Consider the following 20,813-nt stretch of genomic DNA (forward strand, 5'->3'; position numbering starts at 1 on the left):
ACAACCTATTCCCACAATTAGGGCACTTTTTGCGGCCTGCCTTGTCTTCCTTTGGTATCTCTTTAACCTGAAAATAAGAAGACAAAGGATTTTTAGCGCCAGCCCCCTGTCCCTCCTTAGAATCACCACTAACTGCACACAACCTAGCATGTGAGTAACCACCACTGTGGGGCACTACATAACCCATCCTACAAACACCACCGCTCCACCAGAGTAATAGCATGCCCGGCAGCCTACCTGGGATTGGCTGGTGCCTGTCTCCGCTGGAGTGTCCTGGGGAATAGTCTCCATAGTCCCCCTCTGGCGCTCCGGATCCCGCCGCTAGTCCGGTATTGCTGGACGCTGGTCGGGCTTTACAGGCACAGCGCTGGCTCTCCCTCTCCCCCTTGTACCCTAGAGACCCGGAACCGGAAGTCTCGGCACACAGAGATGACGCGGTTCCGCCGGAAGTGAACGCTCGGCGTCTCCGACCCCCTGCAACGAGGAGGGAAGATGGAAGGTTCCACTCACCACTCCTGGGGGAAACCGGCGTCATTCTGCCCCTGGCCACCTCGGCACTGGAAGGAGGAGGGTAACGGGTCTGCTCCGGTTCTAGCTGGACGGTACCCGAGCCAAAGAAAAAAGGTATGGACCCAAACTGCAGCCATAAACCAGGACCCGGTCCCTTAGGCTTGCAGGTTCTCAGGCAGCCCCTGAAAGGGGCCTCCAGGTTCCTGGCAACATGTTCCTCCGACGGAGGAAACACAAATGACTGACCAGGGACCTGAGGGACCGCCTTTTGAACTGTGGCAATGTGTTTCCTGTGTCGATGGGAGGAGCTCCATCTCTCAAGGGCTGTCCTGGAAGAACACTTGGGAAAAGAAGTTATTTTGATCCCAGTTGCTGTGCTGTCTGATTCACTCTCAGGCCTTCATGGACAGAAATGGGTAAAAAAAAAAAAAAAAAAGTTCAAACCATTCAAACCTCACCATCATGGGCAAGACGAAAGAGGCATGAGAGCTTTTATTTTTTTATTTTTTTTACCACCAACTTGCTGATTGGACAGCGAAGGAGCAGCAGAAGATTGATGAGGTTATCTCTCTGCATACCATGCTTTTTCCAACTACCAGCATGTTCCTTCTCTACACATTTGCATACAACACACCCGATTGGATACCTTGTTGAATGCTGCTGTACAAGGGATTGAAAGATATCAAGTCAAATTCAAGCGTTTTCCCTATTGTCACATGGCACCCCAGGCCCACGAGTCCCCCTTCTATTTACTTCCGTCCGTTACTCCTTCGGGTATCCGCATAGATCTACATGGCATGGACACTTCCTATTGTATGGCCAGTGGTGGGGTCCTGCTTGGGGTCCTTTTTTAGTTGTCAATGTAGCTGCCTGCTTGACGTGTACACTACCTATTGTATGGCCATTGGCCGTGTCCTGCTTGGGGTCCTCTTTTAGTTATCTATGTAGCTGCCTGCATGACGTGGACACTTCCTATTGTATGGCCAGTGGCAGGGGTCCTTTTTAGTTGTCAATGTAGCTGCCTGCATGACGTGGACACTTCCTATTGTATCGCCAGTGGCGGGGTCCTTCTTGGGGTCCTTTTTTTGTTGTCAATGTAGCTGCCTGCATGACGTGGACACTTCCTATTGTATGGCCAGTGACGGGGTCCTGCTTGGGGTCCTCTTTTAGTTGTCAATGTAGCTGCCTGCATGACCTGGACACTTCCTAATGGATGGCCGGCAGAGTCCCATCAGGAAAGAAAAGAGGGCAGATGTCATTGCAGGGGTTTAGCGGTCCCCCGCACTGGAACCAGCAGCAGCAAGGTTCCTAAACAGAGGCCTTGGGTGATATATGCTGGTTTCACAGTGTATGGGTTTAAGGAAAAAAACAAAAGGATTGCCAGGATGGACTGGAGGGGGCTGGGTTAAAAGTTAGTTTTATCCCGGAGTGGGGCTTTAATGATCCATTAATGAATATCGAAGCAGCATTATTTTGTGTCCATTATATCTGCCTGGAGTTGAGATTTTCTTCCACTTTACTTATTGAAAGGCAACAATATATGCGATTTGACCAAGGAAAAGCCTAAACATACATATCCTGTATATCTAAAATCAGGTACAGTGCGTTGAAAAAGTATTTATACCTCTTGAAATTTCCACATTTGGTCATGTTACAACCAAAAATGTAAATGTATTTTATTGGGATTTTATGTGATAGACCAACACAAAGTGGTGCATAATTGTGAGGTGGAAGAAAAATGACAAATGGTTTTTAAAATTGTTTTACAAATAAAAATATGTGAAAAGTCTGGGGGGGCATTTGTATTCAGCCCCCTTTACTCTGAAACCCCTAACTAAAATCTAGTGGAGCCAATTGCTTTCAGAAATCACTTAATTGGTAAATAGAGTCCATCTGTGTGTAATCTCAGCATAGATACAACTGTTCTGTGAAGCCCTCAGAGGTTTGTTAGAGAACCTTAGTGAACAAACAGCATCACGAAGGCCAAGGAACACACCAGACAGGTCAGTGATAAAGTTGTGGAAAATAAAGCAGGGCTAGATTATAAAAAAATATTCCCAAGCTTTGAACATCTCACGGAGCTCTGTTCAATCCATCATCCGAAAATGGAAAGAGTATGGCACAACTGCAAACCTACCAAGACATGGCCGTCCACCTAAACTGACCGGCCGGGCAAGGAGAACATTCATCAGAGAAGCAGCCAAAGAGGTCCATGGTGACTTTGAGGAACTGCAGAGATCCACAGCTCAGGTGGGAGAATCTGTCCACAGGACAACTATTAGTCGTGTTCTCCACAAATCTGCCCTTTATGAAAGAGTGACAAGAAGAAAACCATTGTTGAAATAAATCCTTAAGAAGTCCTGTTTGTAGTTTGTGAGAAGCCATGTGGGGGACACAGAAAACGTGGAAGAATGTGCTCTGGTCAGATGAGACCAAAATTTAACTTTTTGTCATAAAAGCAAAACGCTATGTGTGGGGAAAAAAACGAACACTGCACATCACCCTGAACACACCATCCCCACTGTGAAACATGGTGGTGGCAGCATCATGTGGTGGGGATGCTTTTCCTCAGCAGGGACAGGGAAGCTGGTCAGAGTTGATAGGGAGATGGATGGAGCCAAATACAGGACAATCTTAGAAGAAAACCTGTTAAGAGTCTGCAAAAGACTTGAGACCGGGGTGGAGGTTCACCTTCCAGCAGGACAATGACCTGCAACATACAGCCAGAGCTACAATGGAATGGTTTACATCAAAGAATATTCATGTGTTAGAATGGTCCAGTCACAGTCCAGACCTAAATCCAATTGAGAATCTGTGGCAAGACTTGAAAACTGCTGTTCACAGACGCTCTCCATCCAATCTGACAGAGCTTGAGATATTTTGCAGAGAAGAATGGACAGAAATGTCCCTCTCTAGATGTGCAAAGCTGGTAGAGACATTATTACAAGTATTGACTCAGGGGGGCTGAATACAAATGTACCCCCCACACTTTTCACATATTTATAAAAAATGTTGAAAACCATTTATAATTTTCCTTCCACTTCACAATTATTTACCACTTTGTGTTGGTCTATCACATAAAATCCCAATAAAATACATTTATGTTTTTTGGTTGTAACATAACAAAATGTGGAAAGTTTCAAGGGGTATGAATACTTTTTCAAGGCACTTGTACATGCAAAGTTGAGTATGTAAAAACAATGTAACGCTGAACAGTTTATTAGACATTTTGAAAGTGTCTGTAAAACGGATTACCGCAAATCCAACAGCGCGTTCCAGACGCAAAATTTCTTCTGGAGTCTGTTCCTCCCACCGGACACAACTAAGCGCAGCAGAGATCTTGGGGGCTGAAAAGAAAAGTAACAAGAGCTGCAGCATTAGACTCCACTCGGTATGTTGGGGATTTCTTGTTGCAGACACTCTATTGCAGATAAACTTGCAGCACTCTGCCAATTTAAAAAAGAGCAATAGGCCAAAGCTCTTTTGGCCATACTTCTCCTGTAGGTGACAGGAGTGCACTCAGATCTGCAGTCCGGTGACCCAGATTCAGCCAACAGCAGGCTAAAAGCATAGAGCTAGTCCAGGCTCTACAGGGATCCTGACAACAATGTCAGGATGCACCCAAATGCCTGATTGGCAGCTGGCTCAGCCTCTGAGAGCCCTCCCCAGCTGCCCCCACCCCCTCCCTAGCCCGGTACTCCAGTAAGCGCTGGGGGGGCAAAGCAGAGAGTGGAGACTGACAGGCACCAGCTCTCTGCTTACTGAAGACTGAGAACTAAGTGATCAGCGTTCTGAACGATCCATTCTTGGTGTAGAACCGTCAGGAGACAGATGCAGCATGTGATCGATGCCGCAGCCATCTAGTTACGTATGAATGATTGTTTTTCTTTTCTCTCTTTTTCCACAATTTTTTTAACCACTTCCTGACCGCACTATAGCCAAATCGTGGATACAGATACATATGACGTCCTCCCAGAACTGTACACCCAGCGCGCTCTGTGACCGCTGTGTCCTTCACACACAACTGACTACAGATCGGGGTAAAGAGCCAATCACGGCTGATCAAGATGTAAATACACTTCCTGGGTATCTGCATTCCTTTCCTCATGCTGACAGCGTGAGGAGAGAGCTGGTAAGCTGCTAGTGTTAAAGGGGACATCTACACTGATCATTAGTGTCCTGATGATCAGTGCTGACCATCAGTGCCACCTATCAGTGCTGACCATCAGTGCCACCTATCAGTGCTGACCATCAGTGCCGCCTATCAGTGAGACCATCAGTGCCGCCTATCAGTGAGACCATCAGTGCCGCCTATCAGTGAGACCATCAGTGCCGCCTATCAGTGAGACCATCAGTGCCGCCTATCAGTGAGACCATCAGTGCCGCCTATCAGTGAGACCATCAGTGCCGCCTATCAGTGAGACCGTCAGTGCCGCCTATCAGTGAGACCATCAGTGCCGCCTATCAGTGAGACCATCAGTGCCGCCTATCAGTGAGACCATCAGTGCCGCCTATCAGTGAGACCATCAGTGCCGCCTATCAGTGAGCCCATCAGTGCCGCCTATCAGTGAGCCCATCAGTGCCGCCTATCAGTGAGCCCATCAGTGAGCCCATCAGTGCCGCCTATCAGTGAGCCCATCAGTGCCGCCTATCAGTGAGCCCATCAGTGAGCCCATCAGTGAGCCCATCAGTGAGACCATCAGTGCTGCCTATCAGTGAGACCATCAGTGCTGCCTATCAGTGAGACCATCAGTGCCGCCTATCAGTGAGCCCATCAGTGAGCCCATCAGTGAGCCCATCAGTGAGCCCATCAGTGAGCCCATCAGTGAGACCATCAGTGCTGCCTATCAGTGAGACCATCAGTGCTGCCTATCAGTGAGACCATCAGTGCCGCCTATCAGTGAGCCCATCAGTGAGCCCATCAGTGAGCCCATCAGTGAGCCCATCAGTGAGCCCATCAGTGAGCCCATCAGTGCCGCCTATCAGTGAGACCATCAGTGCTGCCTATCAGTGAGACCATCAGTGACCATCAGTGCCGCCTATCAGTGACCATCAGTGCCGCCTATCAGTGACCATCAGTGCCGCCTATCAGTGACCATCAGTGCCGCCTATCAGTGACCATCAGTGCCGCCTATCAGTGACCATCAGTGCCGCCTATCAGTGACCATCGCTGATAGGTGGCACTGAGGGTCACTGATAGATGGCACTGCCTATCAGTGACCATTAATCCACCAAATTTTTTCCCCCCAAATTTTTGGTCTATATTTTTATTTAGCAAAAAATAAAAAAAACCGAGTGGTGATCAAATACCACCAAAAGAAACTCTATTTGTGTGAATAAAATAAAAATGTCATATGGGTACAGTGTTGCATGACCGTGGAATTGTCATTCAAAGTGCGACAGCGCTGATAACTGAAAATTGGCCTGGGCAGGAAGGGGGTAAAAGTGCCCAGAAGGCAAGTGGTTCAGAAAGTACAACTCCAGTGGATTACAAACATTGCAACCACTTCAGCAAACCATTATACAGATACATCCCTTTCTCTGCTGTCTGTCCCACAATATCGTGTCTGACTGCTAAATGGAAGATTTTAGACTTCCTTATAACCGACTGAGTTATGACTTGAAGATTTTTGTGGCGCTTCTCAGAGATGGTCAATGTGTGTGCAGAGATTTTTTTTTTTTTTTACGAGTTCATTATGCCTTTTATAGTGATTTACACACAGTCACATTTACAGGCTTAAAAGACTAAAAGTCCCTGAGCAGCAAAAAACGGTAATCACTTCAATACCCGGCCATAGTAAAATGACGTCCTCTAGTTTGTGGGGGAATATCTGAATGATGTCTATAGCTACAGGCATCATTCAGATATCAATCTTTCTGGCCGGCGATTCTGTGCACGAAGAACAATCATAGCAGCAGTTCCACCGCTTGATCGTTCTTATAGGCAACGGGGGGGGGACATCCCCCTCTCCCGCCGCCATCCGGTGCTTCTCCGGGCTCTCCCGTGCCATCAGGGGCCCCGAGAAAGAATCGCCCGCCGCCGGATGACGAGCATAGAGATTTCCGCTGACCAGATGGTTCACCAGTCATCTCTATGACCGTCAGAGGCCCGGGCATGACGTTATGAAACAAAGTAAACAAAGCCACGATCGCGGCTGTCAGCATGACATCAGTGAATTATTTTTGTCGATCTCATGCTTTCCAGCCTGGAGGAGAGATGTGGGGTCTTATTGACCCCACATCTCTCCATAAAGAGGACCTTTCACATAGATTCCTATTACAAGGGATGGTTACATTCCTTGTAATAGGAATAAAAGTGATAAAAAAACAAAACAAGACGCCCCTGTCCCCGTTAGCTCACGCGCAGAAGCGAACACCCACGTAAGTCCCGCCCACATATGTGAACGCCGCTCAAACCACACATGTGAGGTATTGCCGCATGCGTTAGAGCAACAATTATAGCACTAGACCTCCTCTGCAACTCCTCCTCTGTAACTCTAAACTGGTAACCTGAAACAAAATTTAAAGAGTCACCTATGGAGATTTTTAAGTACCGAAGATTGGCGCCATTCCTTGATTGTGCGCAATTTTAAAGCGTGACAGGTTAGGGATCTATTTACTCGGTGTAACATCATCTTTCACATTATATTTAAAAATTGGGCAAACTTGATTGTTTTGTCATTTTTTAATTCGTGAAACCGTTTTTTTTTTCCAAAAAAATGGCGTTTGAAAAATTATTGGGCAAATACTGTGTGAGATAAAAATTTGCAATGACTGTCATTTTATTCCCCAGGGTGTCTGCTAAAAAACATATATAATGTTTGGGGGTTCTGAGTAATTTTCTAGCAACAAAAAATTTGGATTTTTATATGAAGAAGAGAAATGCCAGAATAGGCCCGGTATTGAAGTGGTTAAGGGGACTTTCCTGGTCATTAGAACCTCAGGGTCCATTTACATTTGTGCCATGTTTTTATATTTGTTGTGTCACACGCACCATCGTGTGTTGCATTGAAGCAGCCCTATTGGATTCAACAGACTTTAGATACACAAAATGTTTCAATTATCTGACATGCCACATACGTTTTTCTAATGACGCACTATGATGCTTTTCCGTGTGGCGCAGCATGTTGCATTTAACCGCTTCAGCCCCGGAACATTTTACCCCCTTCCTGACCAGAGCACTTTTTGGGATTCGGCACTGCGTCGCTTTAACTGACAAATGCGCGGTGGTGCAACGTGGCTCCCAAACAAAATTGATGTTCTTTTTTGCCCCACAAACAGAGCTTTCTTTTGGTGGTATTTGATCACTTCTACGGTTTTTATTTTTTGTGCTATAAACAAAAAAAGCGACAATTATGAAAAAAAAAAAATATATAAAAAATATTTTTCACTTTTTGCTATAATAAATATATATAAACATTTTTTTCCTTCAGTTTAGGCCGATATGTATTCTTCTACATATTTCTGGTAAAAATAAAAAAAACGCAATAAGCGTATATTGATTGGTTTGTGCAAAAGTTATAGCGTCTACAATATAGGGGATAGTTTTATGGCATTATTATAATTTTTTTGTTTTGTTTCACTAGTAATGGCGGCGATCTGCCTACACCACCTGCCCCAAAGAAAAAAAAAAAAATATTATATATATATATATATATATATATATATATATATATATATATATATATATATATATTTTTTTTTTAATATATATATATATATATATATATATATTTTTTTTTTATATATATATATATATATATATATATATATATATATATATATATATATATTTTTTTTATATATATATATATATATATATATATATATATATATATATATATATATATATATATAAAAATAAATATAAAAAAAAAAAGGAAAAAAAATAAAAAAAACCCTGCCCAAAAAATGAATAAATACTGACCCTGACCCAAACACGAACCCTGGCACTGACCTAGATCAAACCTTGATCTAGGTATTTATTTTATCTTTTTTTTTCTTCTTTTTTTTCCTCTCTCTCTGCAAGGGGGGAGGGGGAGAGAGTGCGAGAGCGCGAGAGAGAGAGAGAGAGCGAGAGCAAGAGAGACGGTGCATCTCTCTCTCCATTCAGAGAGAGAAAACACGGGGGCTTCATAGTGACTGATCAATGTGATAGCCAATCAGAGGTCATCACAGCGATTAGGTATGCTGTAATTGATTGTTAGTACTGGGTTGGGGGATTTCGGTGCTGGGAGCTCGCACAGCACAAAAAAGGGAGATACACAAATATGACAGAAAAAAAAAAAAAAAAATCCCAGTCCGGTGGGGCCACATATTTGCGTAGGCTCGGGGCCAAGAAGGTTAAAGTGCGTTTCATGAATGCACACGTTGCTGCAATGCATAGATATGAACTGTCTCTCCATTCCGACTTCTAACAAACATTTGTAGCCAGGAACACATGAAAGAAGTTATCAATAAAAAAAGAAAATACTTACCAAATGTTACACCTTCTTTTGGCTGTTCTTTAGTGAAGCTTAAACAATGTGGTAAACTTTTCAAAACAGATAAAAGCTGGAAAAAATTTATTAAAAAAAACATAATTTTAAGTGTCCAACCATCCTGCACATAAACATATTAATGAATAAAATGCCCATTAATTAGAAGAAAAGGCCAGTTCACCGATTATGATTTGTGCCATATGTAGGAGGTCACACACAGTACAAAGTGGGGAGAATATTGTGTTTGAGGCTCATAGGACCCCCTCTGTCAAGGGGATCACAATCTGCATGTTATCACCTATGAGACCCAGAAATGTTGGTACTTTGTATTGTACTCATTAAATGTCTCACTTAGGGCTCGTTCACACAGGCCTAGGCCCTTGTACACACGGTCGGACATTCCGACAACCAAAACCGATTTTCCGGAACTGTTGCATACACACGGTCGGACGAAGTTGTCAGAAAATCAGATCGTACTTAACGTGATGACGTTATTTCGTTATGACGGGACTACGTTCAGGCTAGTAGCCAATAGCTTTGGTCTAGGAATTTGATCCAAGCATTCGTGGCACTTTGTCCGATCGGAATTCTCTACACATGATCGGACAAGGGCTGATCGGATCATGTTGTCGGAAAATATTATAGCCCAGCTGGAAAACTTGGTCCGTCGGATACTCCGACGGAAACAGTCCGATGGAGCCCACACACAGTCGGATTATCCGACAACACGGTCCGATTGGACATTGTCCATCGGAATGTCCAACCGTGTGTACAAGGGCTTAGACCAAAAAGGATCCATTAACCACTTCAAGACCAGGCCTTTTTCTGACATAAAAATCTGTGTTTTTTTGCTAGAAATGTACTTAGAACCCCCAATATATATATAGATATAGAGAGAGAGAGAGAGAGAGAGAGAGAGAGAGAGAGAGAGAGAGAGAGAGATATATATATTTTTTTTTTTTTAGCAGAGACTAAAATAGTGGTCGTTGCAATATTTTATGTCACACTGTATTTGCGCAGCAGTCTTTATAAGTGCAATTCTTTTTTTTTTAAAATGCACTTTGTTTTGAAAAAAAATAAAACTAAACAAAAATTGTAAAGTTAGCCCAGTTTTTTGGGTCACCTCTCCTGTTGTCTATAAAAGTGATCACACAGGGACCACTTTTATGGCAAAGACGGCTACCTGTTGTAAATAAAGAAACTGGGGTGGTGGCAGCTAGCTGCTGCCATAACTCCGGTATTTAACCACTTGCCGACCGCTGCACACAGATATACGTCGGCAGAATGGCTCGTACAGGCAAATGGGCGTACCTTTATGTCCCTTTGAATTTGTCGCCTTGCGGATGTGCCCACGGGTCCCGCAAACACGATGTTTGCCAGCGGCCCGTGATCGTGAGACGGAGAGGCAGAACAGGGAGATGTAAACAAGGCATTTCCCGGTTCTGCCTAGTGACATGACAGAGATCACTGCTCTCGATGACAGGTAGCAGTGATCTGTCATGTCAGCGATAGCCCATTCCCCCCCCCCCCCCCCCCCCACAGTTAGAATCACTCTGTAATACACACTTAACCCCTTGATTGCCCTCTAGTGTTTAACCCCTTCCCTGCCAGTGTCATTTATACAGTAATCAGTGCATTTTTATAGCACTGATCAATGTATGAATGACAATGGTCTCAAAATAGTGTCAAAAGTGTCCGTTGTGTCCACCATAACGTCGCAGTGCCGATATTAAAAAAAAAAAAAAAAAAAAAAAAAAAAAAAATCACAGATCGCCGCCATTACTAGTAAAAAATTATTTTTAATTAAATAGTAATAAAAATGCCATAAATCTATCCCCTATTTTGTAGATGCTATAACTTTTGCGCAAACCAATCAATATACGCTTATTGCGATTTTTTTTTACCAAATATATGTAGAAGAATACATATCGGCCTAAACTGAAGAAATTTATATTATTATATATATATTATATATATAATTTTAATTTTTATTTTTATTTTTTTGGGGGGAGAGATAAAATTATATATATATATATATATATATATATATATATATATATATATATATATATATATATATATATATATATATATCTTCTTTTTTTTTTTTTTGTCAAAGAGAGACAAAGATACATTGTGCCTTTCCTCTCCATTCACAGGGAGAGACACACAGGGGCGGGCTCACAGTGACTGATCATTGTGGTGGAAGGAAATAAAGAATATTTTTTTCCCCCTCTTTCTTCTGTTTTGAGGACACATTTTATACCTTTTTCTTGATCACTGTGGCAGCCAAATAGAGGCTACCACATCAATTAAGTGACCCGTAAATTGTGAGTTCTGAGTCAAGATCACTAGTACAGTACACGGTGGGGGGGCTCTTGGTGAGACCCCGGTCTCTGTGCTGGGAGTGCGCTGTGGATACAGGAGGGAGATACGCAGAGTTCAAAAGCCCAATGCAGTGAGGCCGCGTATATGTGTTGCATCAGCGTCAAGGGGTTAAAGTGCACAGACTGGTGTCGGTTCTGTTCCAGCAGTAGGGGGCACTGTCTTGACGTTTTTCACAAGTTTCAGATTACTTTAACCGCTTCAGCCCCAGAAGATTTTACCCCCTTCTTGACCAGACTACTTTTTGCGATTCGGCACTGCGTCGCTAGCGTGGTCGTCCTGCGACGCTGCAACCAAACAAAATTTACGTCATAAATAGAGCTTTCTTTTGGCGGTATTTGATCACCCCCGCGTTTTTTATTTTTTGCGCTATAAACAAAAAAAAAAAAAAAAGCGACAATTTTGAAAAATGTTGCTATAATAAATATCCCCCAAAAATATATAAAAAGTTTAGAATGATACGTATTCTTCTACATATTTTTGGTAAAAAAATAAAAAAAAATTTAAAAAATAAAATCGCACTAAGCTTATATTGATTGGTTTGCACAAAAGTTATAGCGTCTACAAAATAGGGGACAGTTTTATGGCATTATTATTAATTTTGTGTTGGAGCAAATTCAACTTTTATAATAGATTGTATGTTAAAGCGGATCTGCACACATGATTTTTTTTTTTTTTGTGCAGTTTAAAATTACTATCTTTCTAAAGTCAGACTCCCTTTTAGTTTCCTTTCCGGTATCCAGGTCCGTTTTTCTGTCAAATCATCATTTATAAAAAATAATGCACAGCAGTTTTTATCTTGCTTGTGGGCATTTGAAGCCCACAAGCAATCACTTCCTTGTTCCCCTACATTCCTTGCTGGTTCCCGTGCATGCTCAGTGGTAACTGCGCTGAGCGATGTAAACTTCTTTGTTGCCATCACAATGGGTGGCGTCTTAGGAAGTTCCCGCCCCCGTTGTGATGTGAAGCGTCATGTCAGTTGAAATCCTGCAAGATTTCGCGGCGGCACTCTGCACTGACTCCTGGGGTGACTGACACGAGATCCCAGGAGACAGTGCAGCGGGGACAGGAAATGATGCGGATACCCGCAAAATCCCCGCCCACAGCCAGATAACAAAGGGAATATACACAAGGCCACCGATTTAAAGGTACGCTAAAATAAAATAAAAAAAATAAAAATTTCCATTGAGCACTCTGGGCTAGATTTGGAAACAAGTGAGCTTAACTAGGAAAATTGTGTGCAGAACCACTTTAAGTGGGGAAGTGATTTTTACCCATTTTTTTTTTTTTTCATTTCTTCTCTTTTCTCTGTTTTTTTTTTATTTAAAAAACAAAAAAAAAAGGAAATCCTGTGTGAAGGGGCCCTTAGATTTCTTCAAACTGTATTGAAATGTCAGCTCAGATACAGTGTATAGAAATGGGAAGCCATACAGAGACTATAGGTGGATTCCAATCCTTTGCAAAAAAAATAAAAAATGCATGCAGTTTTCCACATCACACTGCCCTTCACCCAAGAGCTCCATTGCAGTATGGACAGGACACATAGAAAACAACTGTCTTCTGTGTACCCTAAAGCCTCATACACACGATCGGACTTTGTACAAACTTTCCAGTGGATTTTTGTACAAAGGGCGTCGGCCGTGAACTTGTATTGCATACACACGGCAGGACTTTTTCAGCCAACTTTCACCAAATCACGTGTTTTTTTCTGCTCTTTACCGCCACCTTTGGTCAACTTCTGTATTGTTCTCTGATCTTTTGCATTGGTTCTGAGCAGGCGTGTTTGTACGATGGTTTTCTGTACACACGATCGGACTTTGCTCCATCGGACTTTTGTTGCCAGAAAGTTTGTCCGTTCGCACAGCCAACAAAAGTCAGATGAAAACCGAAAAAGTTTGGAGCGTACACACGGTCAAATGTTGCCTTAAAACAGCTAATTTGCATGTTTGTTGTTAAAAAGTCAGATCATGTGTGTATGGGCCTTTAGTGTGACTGTCATTGATCTGGAGCAGAAAAAACGCCAATCACCGCACACTGTGTGAACGATCCCAAAAAAAAAAAAAACAGCACAAATCTGATCTTGAAAATCTGGCCCTTTCTTCATGTGGACAGTCTACCTCACAAAAAGCTGGTTACCATTTCGGCTCCATGTTTAGACAGCACAGCTTCCAGCTCCTTAGAAGTGCACATAGGAGGAACGGGGAATGTCTTCTGCATCACTATAGGGCCAACATCGAACCTAAAGAGACACAAATTCACATCAAACACGATTCCAACACTGACCATAGGATGGGTTTGATTCATGAAAACTGGAGAAAACCATAAAGCTGCATACATCAGACTCATTGCTTGCTGTTTCTATTACCAGCGGCTGTACAGGATGTCCTTCGCTCTAACTGTCATTACTTAGCCCCCCAACCGCGGAAGACCGAGTGCATTAAGAAAACATGTGCAGTATGTGAGTTAACCTGTTTCCCCTGAAAATAAGACCTAGCGTGATTGTCGGTGATGGCTGCAATATAAGCCCTACCCTGTTTCCTCAAAATAAGCCCTACCCTGAAAATAAGACCTACAAGGACTTTAACTAGGGCTTATTTGGGGGTAGGGCTTATATTACAGCCATCACCAACAATCACGCTAGGTCTTATTTTCGGGGAAACAGGGTACGTCAGAAGTATTATCTGTAATGGTAAGATACTTCCCCCTTCCCTTTAATATTTTGTGATCAATTTAATTAGAAGACTGTATTTCTCCATAGATATATAAGGACAATTCCTTCTGAAGAAGCAAATTTGCGAAACATGTAGACTGCAGGGGTCTCAAACTTGCGGCCCTCCAGCTGTTGCAAAACTACAAGTCCCATGAGGCATTGCAAAGGCTGACCATTACAAGCATGGCTCCCACAGGCAGAGGCATGATGGGACTTGTAGTTTGGCAACAGCTGGAGGGCCACCAGTTTGAGACCCCCTGATGTAGAGCATGGGTGCGCAACCTGTGGCCCTCCAGCTGTTGCAGGACTACAAGCCCCATGATGCATTGCAAGCTGCTGACAGTTACTAGCTTGACTCCCAAAGTCAGGGGCATGATGGGAGTTGTAGTTCCATAACAGCTGGAGGGCCACAGGTTGAGCACCCATGATGTAGAGGATCACATTCTGGACCTACATCTCCACTATCTTGTGGGGTTCCCACTGTTCAAGTCTGTATCACTTTGCTATTGTATGCAATCATTTTTTTTATATATTGCGTTTATTAATGTGCATCAAGTTGTTTTTCTACAATAAAATATATTTTTTTTATATTCAGTTGTCCATTCCCTGGGTACCGAGAGTCCATTAATTTTCTCTTTGTCATGGGTCAATTTTTGGAGTAGCTCCTGACATCCCCCATACCTGTAATGGTAAGAATTTGATTTCTACCATTCATTTGTAAAATGCATAAAAGGCCACAAAATATCTGCAAGAATTTGGAGTGATAAAAAAAAAAAAAAAAAAAGTATGAAGGGGTCTCCAGATGCTTTAATTTTTAAACTGGCCCCATGACCTCCAATCATCTGGCAGCATTGTATGCCATCAACTTAGTCAGCTGGGTGGTAAACTACTCCTATGTCTTCCTCAAGTACCACAGTAGGTTTATATCACAATGCAGATTAAGTCAGTTGACGTGTTTCAGCCTATAAGGCCTTAGTCATTACGACTAAGGCCTTATAGGCTGAAACACGTCAACTGACTTAATCTGCATTTGTTCACTGTGACTATTCAATAAAACGAAGAAATTTTAAAGAACAACTGGAGTGAGGTTCATTTTTTGTACATTACTCTACTCAGCACAGCGACTGGATCGAGCACCTGGGAGCTCCGCTATCTATGTGGTGTATGGGTAGTAGCACTGACTTTTCTGTTTATACTTTAAACCAACAAGCAAACCAGAAAGACGTCATCAGCAGTCACTTCCGGTTCACGTGTAGATATTCTGTGCAGACGTCAAATCTGGTGCGCAGCGTGGAGCAGCAGGATGGTGAGCGGGGTCTGGACCAGAGCGAAACAACTAGCAAGATGGCACACGTGGAGTGCAAAATGGGAACACTATAGGGGAAGGTGAGCGGAGACCGGAGAGAGTACTGAATGGCAGAGGATCAGCAGAGCTGGACAGGAGGTGAGTGGGGACCAGAGGGAGAGAGGAGGATCAGCAAACCAGGGGATCAGCAGAGCTGGGGGTTACTATTGAGTGGGGGGATCTGCGGAGCTGGGGGATACTACTGACCAGGGGATCATCAAAACTGGGGATACTACTAAATAAGCATCAGCAGAGCTGGGTGTACTACAAAGCAGGGGATCTGCTGAACATGAGTACCAATGAGCCGGGGATCTGCTGGGCCCCTTTAAAAACAAAGCTTAACCACTTGCAGACCGGACCATTTTGCTGGTCAAAGACCAGACCACTTTTTGCGATTCTGCACTGCGTCGCTTTAACTGACAATTGCGCGGTCGTGCGACGTGGCTCCCAAACAAAATTGACGTCCTTTTTTTCCCACAAATAGAACTTTCTTTTGGTGGTATTTGATCACCCCTGCGGTTTTTATTTTTTGCGCTATAAACAAAAATAGAGCGACAATTTTGAAAAAAACGCATTATTTTTTACTTTTTGTTATAATAAATATCCCCCAAAAATATATAAAAAAAAAAAATTTTTTCCCTCAGTTTATACGTATTCTTCTACATATTTTTGGTAAAAAAAATTGCAATAAGCGATTATTGATTGGTTTGCGCAAAAGTTATAGCGTTTACAAAATAGGGATAGTTTTATAGCATTTTTATTAATAATTTTTTATTATTTTTTTTTTTTTTTACTAGTAATGGCGGCCGGCGATCAGCGTTTTTTATTGTGACTGCGACATTGTGGGGGACCCATCGGACATTTTTGACACATTTTTGGGACCGTTGTCATTTATACAGTAATCACTGATATATAAATGCAGTGATTCCTGTGTAAATGACACTGGCAGTGAAGGGGTTAACCAGTGGGTGGCAGTGTATGGGGTTAAGTGTTCCTAGGGGTGTGTTACTAACTGTGGGGGGGTTGGGCTTTCATTTAGTGAACACTGATCTCTGCTCCATTCACATGGAGCAGAGATCAGCGTCACTTGTTGCTAGGCAGAATGGAGAAATGCTGTTTACTCTGCATTTCCTCCATTCGGCCGCTCCGTGAGACGATCGTGGGGATGCCCGCGGCGATCGAGTCCGCGGGTCCCGCGACCGGACTCACGGGGGTCCCGACCAGCGCGGGAGCTGTGTCTATGGACACAGCAGCAGGACTTGGGGCACCTGTGCGGGCTCACCCCCCTGGGGAAGCGGCTTTCCGTGGGGGCACCCGATGAAGAGGAGGAGCCAGGATCACCGGTGGGGCACCCCAGAAGAGGATCAGGAATGCTCTGTGCAAAAAGATTGCACAGCAGGTAAGTATAGCCGTGTTTATTATTTGTATTTAAAAAAAAAAAAAACACACAGGGTTTACAACCCTTTTGAGGGCTCCTCAGCCACTCTATCATGGGGCAATGTTCCTTTCTGCACATGAATACTGCCGTGCCTTACCTCTTTGGTCTAATTTGCATGATTGTGACTCCAGTCTTCTCATCCCCATTCAGCACGGTGTGGATTACGGGAGCAGGTCCTCTCCACCGAGGAAGGAGACTCGGGTGTACGTTCAATATCCCGCTGGAGGAAAAAAAAAAAAAAAACAGTCAGCACAGGCTCAGACACACGTCCACGTAAATCACACACTGCATTTTACCTACTAAGGGAACTTTAAAATGAGGTCCTCACTGAGGAGTCGTCCAAACGAAGCCACCACTCCCACATCGAACTTCTGGCACTGCCCCGTGTCCGGCCACTGGTGTACGGGGATCCCGTGGTCATCGGCGTAATTTGTCACCGGAAATCCTTTCGGCAATAAACACGGCAGAGAAACCACTTCCAGTCTTTCAATGAGAGCCTCTTCTGTTCTACTGCTTTGTCAATAGAAGAGAATGGAAGGTGCAAATTAGACATACAGCATCTCACAAAAGTAAGTACACCCCTCACATTTAAAAATAAATAAATAAAATCTTTTCTTCTATCTTTTCATGTGACAACACTGAAGAAATGACACTTGTCTACAATGTAAAGTAGTGAGTGTACAGCTTGTATAACAGTGTACACTTGCTGTCCCCTCAAAATAACTCAACACACAGCCATTAATGTCTAAACCGCTGGCAACAAAAGTGAGTACACCCCTAAGTGAAAATGTCCAAATTGGGCCCAATTAGCCATTTTCCCTCCCCGGTGTCATGTGACTCGTTAGCGTTACAAGGTCTCAGGTGTGAATGGGGAGCAGGTGTGTTAAATTTGGTGTCATCGCTCTCACTCTCTCATACTGGTCACTGGAAGCTCAGCATGGCATCTCATGGCAAAGAACTCTCTGAGCATCTGAAAAAAAAAATATATGATTGTTGCTCTACATAAATATGGCCTAGGCCAGTGATGGCGAACCCTCGGCACCCCAGATGTTTTGGAACTACATTTCCCATGATGCTCAGCTACACTGCAGAGTGCCAGTTCATCATGGGAAATGTAGTTCCAAAACATCTGGGGTGCCAAGGGTTCGCCATCACTGGCCTAGGCTATAAGAAGATTGCCAAGACCCTGAAACTGAGCTACAGCACGGTGGCCAAGACCATACAGAGGTTTAACAGGACAGGTTCCACCCTTTTTAGATATTGTATGATCACTAGTCTCACACTTTTTATTGTTTGATATTTGGTCTAGCGCCCCTTTTATGAGTATATTTATAGCACTACAGGTTTTTTTCTTGTTTTTCTAGGGAGCAGCTATCAGTGTTTCATTTAGCACATATTTTGATTCATTGATTATTTTATTGTTTAATTTTTCATACATTTTTTATTACTAATTGTAGTGGCGCGGGGTTTAATAGTTGCTGTGTTGTCAGCCACTCTTTTTCACATCCACTCAGAACAGGCCTCGCCATGGTCCACCAAAGAAGTTGAGGTCACGCGCTCAGCGTCATATCCAGAGGTTGTCCTGATGGGAACAAGATGTACGAGTGCTGCCAGCATTGCTGCAGAGGTTGCAGGGGTGGGGGGGTCAGCCTGTCAGTGTTCAGACCATACGCCGCACAACCAAATAGAAAGCTCTATTTGTGGGGGGGGTAAACATATTTGTTTACAGCGTCGCACGACCGTGCAATTGTCAGTTAAAAGTAACAAAGTGCCGTATTGGAAAAAATGGCCTGGTCATAAATCTTCCGGAGGTCAAGTGGTTAAAACAACAAATGACACAATATGATGAAAAGCAATGAAAAGTGATGAAAACACAGGGTGCCGGAACTGACCCCTGAATAAATTATTTAGTCAGGATATATATATATATATATATATATATATATATATATATATATATATATATATATATATATATATATATAAATCATCTATATCTCTCCATGTATATATTTTGTATTAGATTTTTTTTTTCCTGAATTGGCCCTGCCTGTACCATGTGATCACTGTGACCAATCACAGCTAGCAACACAAGTGCATAGCTCCCAACTGTCCCTGATTTGGAGCAATGTCCCTCTTTCCCCCTCATTTGTCCCTCATGTTGGTCTGATCCGTATAGATGTATATAAAATGCACTTTTTATCTATCAAAAAGTGTTTTCCAGCGCTAAACCTTTCATCTGATTTCTAAATTGCTGCATTTGTAAATTCCAAAGGAATAGTAGTGTAAAAAAAAAAAAAAAAAAAGCACTTGTGGGTTTAACCAATCTTGTTTTTTTGTACAATATTCCTTTAAGGGGGCGTGACCAGGGGGTGTGTCCTATGCCTGCATACTTTTGCTGATAGGTGTCCCCTCATTCCCATCTCAGAAAGTTGGGAGGTATACAAATGTATACAATGAAAGGAAGCCATTCATTATTTACAATTGTCTGTTGTGATTGGTCACAGCAATCACATGGTCCCGGCAGCGGGGCCAGTACACTTGGTCTGTCTAGAGAGAGGAGAGAGAGATATCACGGCTCCAGGTAGGTCAAGCGACAGTAGAAAACCTCCTCGTCCAGCTTGGAAGCCCAGGTGCCAGCAATGCATGTAGCAATCAAAAACAGGAAGAAGATCTGGACAGCCGCACTCAAAAAACGTTTTTTTGCCTTTTATTCAAAAATTCTTGTGAACAAAAATACAGCAGGAACAGACAGGAGCCAACGCGTTTCACACTTCAATGTAGTGTTTAGTCATATCTTAGTCTGTCACGATCTGTCATCAGCGACAGATCGCACCACGGTGCGTGAGGTGTGTTTCGGGGGGAGGGGAAAGACGTCCATCTGGAACATGGGAAGTCCCGCCCAGTCGTCATTTTAGAGTAGGCCGGGGGCAAGGAAGTGGCTAATCAAAGTACGCATCAGTCACCTGTATCTGTGGAGGATCTTCAGAGACTCCAGGGCAAAGTCATCCGTTCCAAAGAAGACGACGTTCCAAGGCGGGCCGGATCTGTGCGTAGAACCGCCATTGGCTGATAATGTCTGGCCCCCAGAACGAAAGGATCTGTATATACAGGGTCTGTGATTGGCTGATAATGTCTGGCCCCCAGAATGAAAGGATCTGTATATACAGGGTCTGTGATCGGCTGATAATGTCTGGCCCCCAGAATGAAAGGATCTGTATATACAGGATCTGTGATCGGCTGATAATGTCTGGCCCCCAGAATGAAAGGATCTGTATATACAGGATCTGTGATCGGCTGATAATGTCTGACTCCACAAATGAAGAGGTCTGTGATCGGCTGATAATGTCTGCCCTGTCACTGATCTGTGTACGGGTTGTCCATGGAGGACAGATCCCCCCAGTCCTCTCTCAGGGGCCCCCTTGTCTCTGTAGATTTTGGGATGAATACATTCTTCATATGTCCCCCTCCTCCCGCATATATCCCGGTGACAGCCATGGTACACGGCGCCCTCCACAATGTCCTCCCTCCCACCTGTCACACACAGGGCTCCCCACACCCGAGAGGGCCACACGGGCCGGGGATAGCACAGCCCCCTCCAGTACGGAGTATACAGGCCCATAAGTCCTTCATAAACTCCTCCACAGGAGGCCACACCGGCTTCAACTACTTCCGCAACCTTCCCCGCCGTGCCGCTCCGTGGGCGCCGCCATCTTTGAAACCGGTGCGCTCCCTAAAACCGTCCGCCGGAAACAAAGAGCAGGAGGGAAGGTTCCTAGCGGGACACAGGCGCTGAATGGCTGAGAGCCCTGCTCATAGAAATGTCTTTGTTTTCTGTGTCATCTATAGAAAAGAAGACACCAAATATGAAAGAGAGATTTTATTTGTTTCTCTGTTGACCAGTGTCAGTATATATATATATATATATATATATATATACACCTA

The 20,813-nt window shown here is 43.6% G+C and overlaps 1 protein-coding gene across 2 annotated transcripts in view; it reads right to left on the minus strand.

The window, feature by feature from the left end:
* Positions 1-20,612, minus strand: part of LOC143962982 (methionyl-tRNA formyltransferase, mitochondrial-like) — a 43,916-nt gene extending 23,304 nt beyond the window's left edge. Inside the window, exons 1-6 of one of the 2 annotated variants that reach the window (XM_077472511.1) lie at positions 19,835-20,612; positions 17,169-17,381; positions 16,966-17,088; positions 13,512-13,614; positions 8,988-9,063; positions 3,766-3,857 (exon numbers count right to left, since the gene is read on the minus strand). In XM_077472511.1, coding sequence (XP_077328637.1) covers positions 3,766-3,857; positions 8,988-9,063; positions 13,512-13,614; positions 16,966-17,088; positions 17,169-17,381; positions 19,835-20,490 — 1,263 coding nt within the window. In that variant the 5' untranslated portion in view covers positions 20,491-20,612. The remainder of the gene's footprint in view (positions 1-3,765; positions 3,858-8,987; positions 9,064-13,511; positions 13,615-16,965; positions 17,089-17,168; positions 17,382-19,834) is intronic. The other variant, XM_077472512.1, reaches the window with a different exon arrangement.
* Positions 20,613-20,813: the final 201 nt, after the last annotated feature.

The sequence above is a fragment of the Lithobates pipiens genome, unplaced genomic scaffold, assembly GCF_037356315.1.
Source record: "Lithobates pipiens isolate NorthernLeopardFrog02 unplaced genomic scaffold, aLitPip1_a1.2 Scaffold_8, whole genome shotgun sequence".
Classification (NCBI taxonomy): Eukaryota; Metazoa; Chordata; class Amphibia; order Anura; family Ranidae; genus Lithobates; species Lithobates pipiens.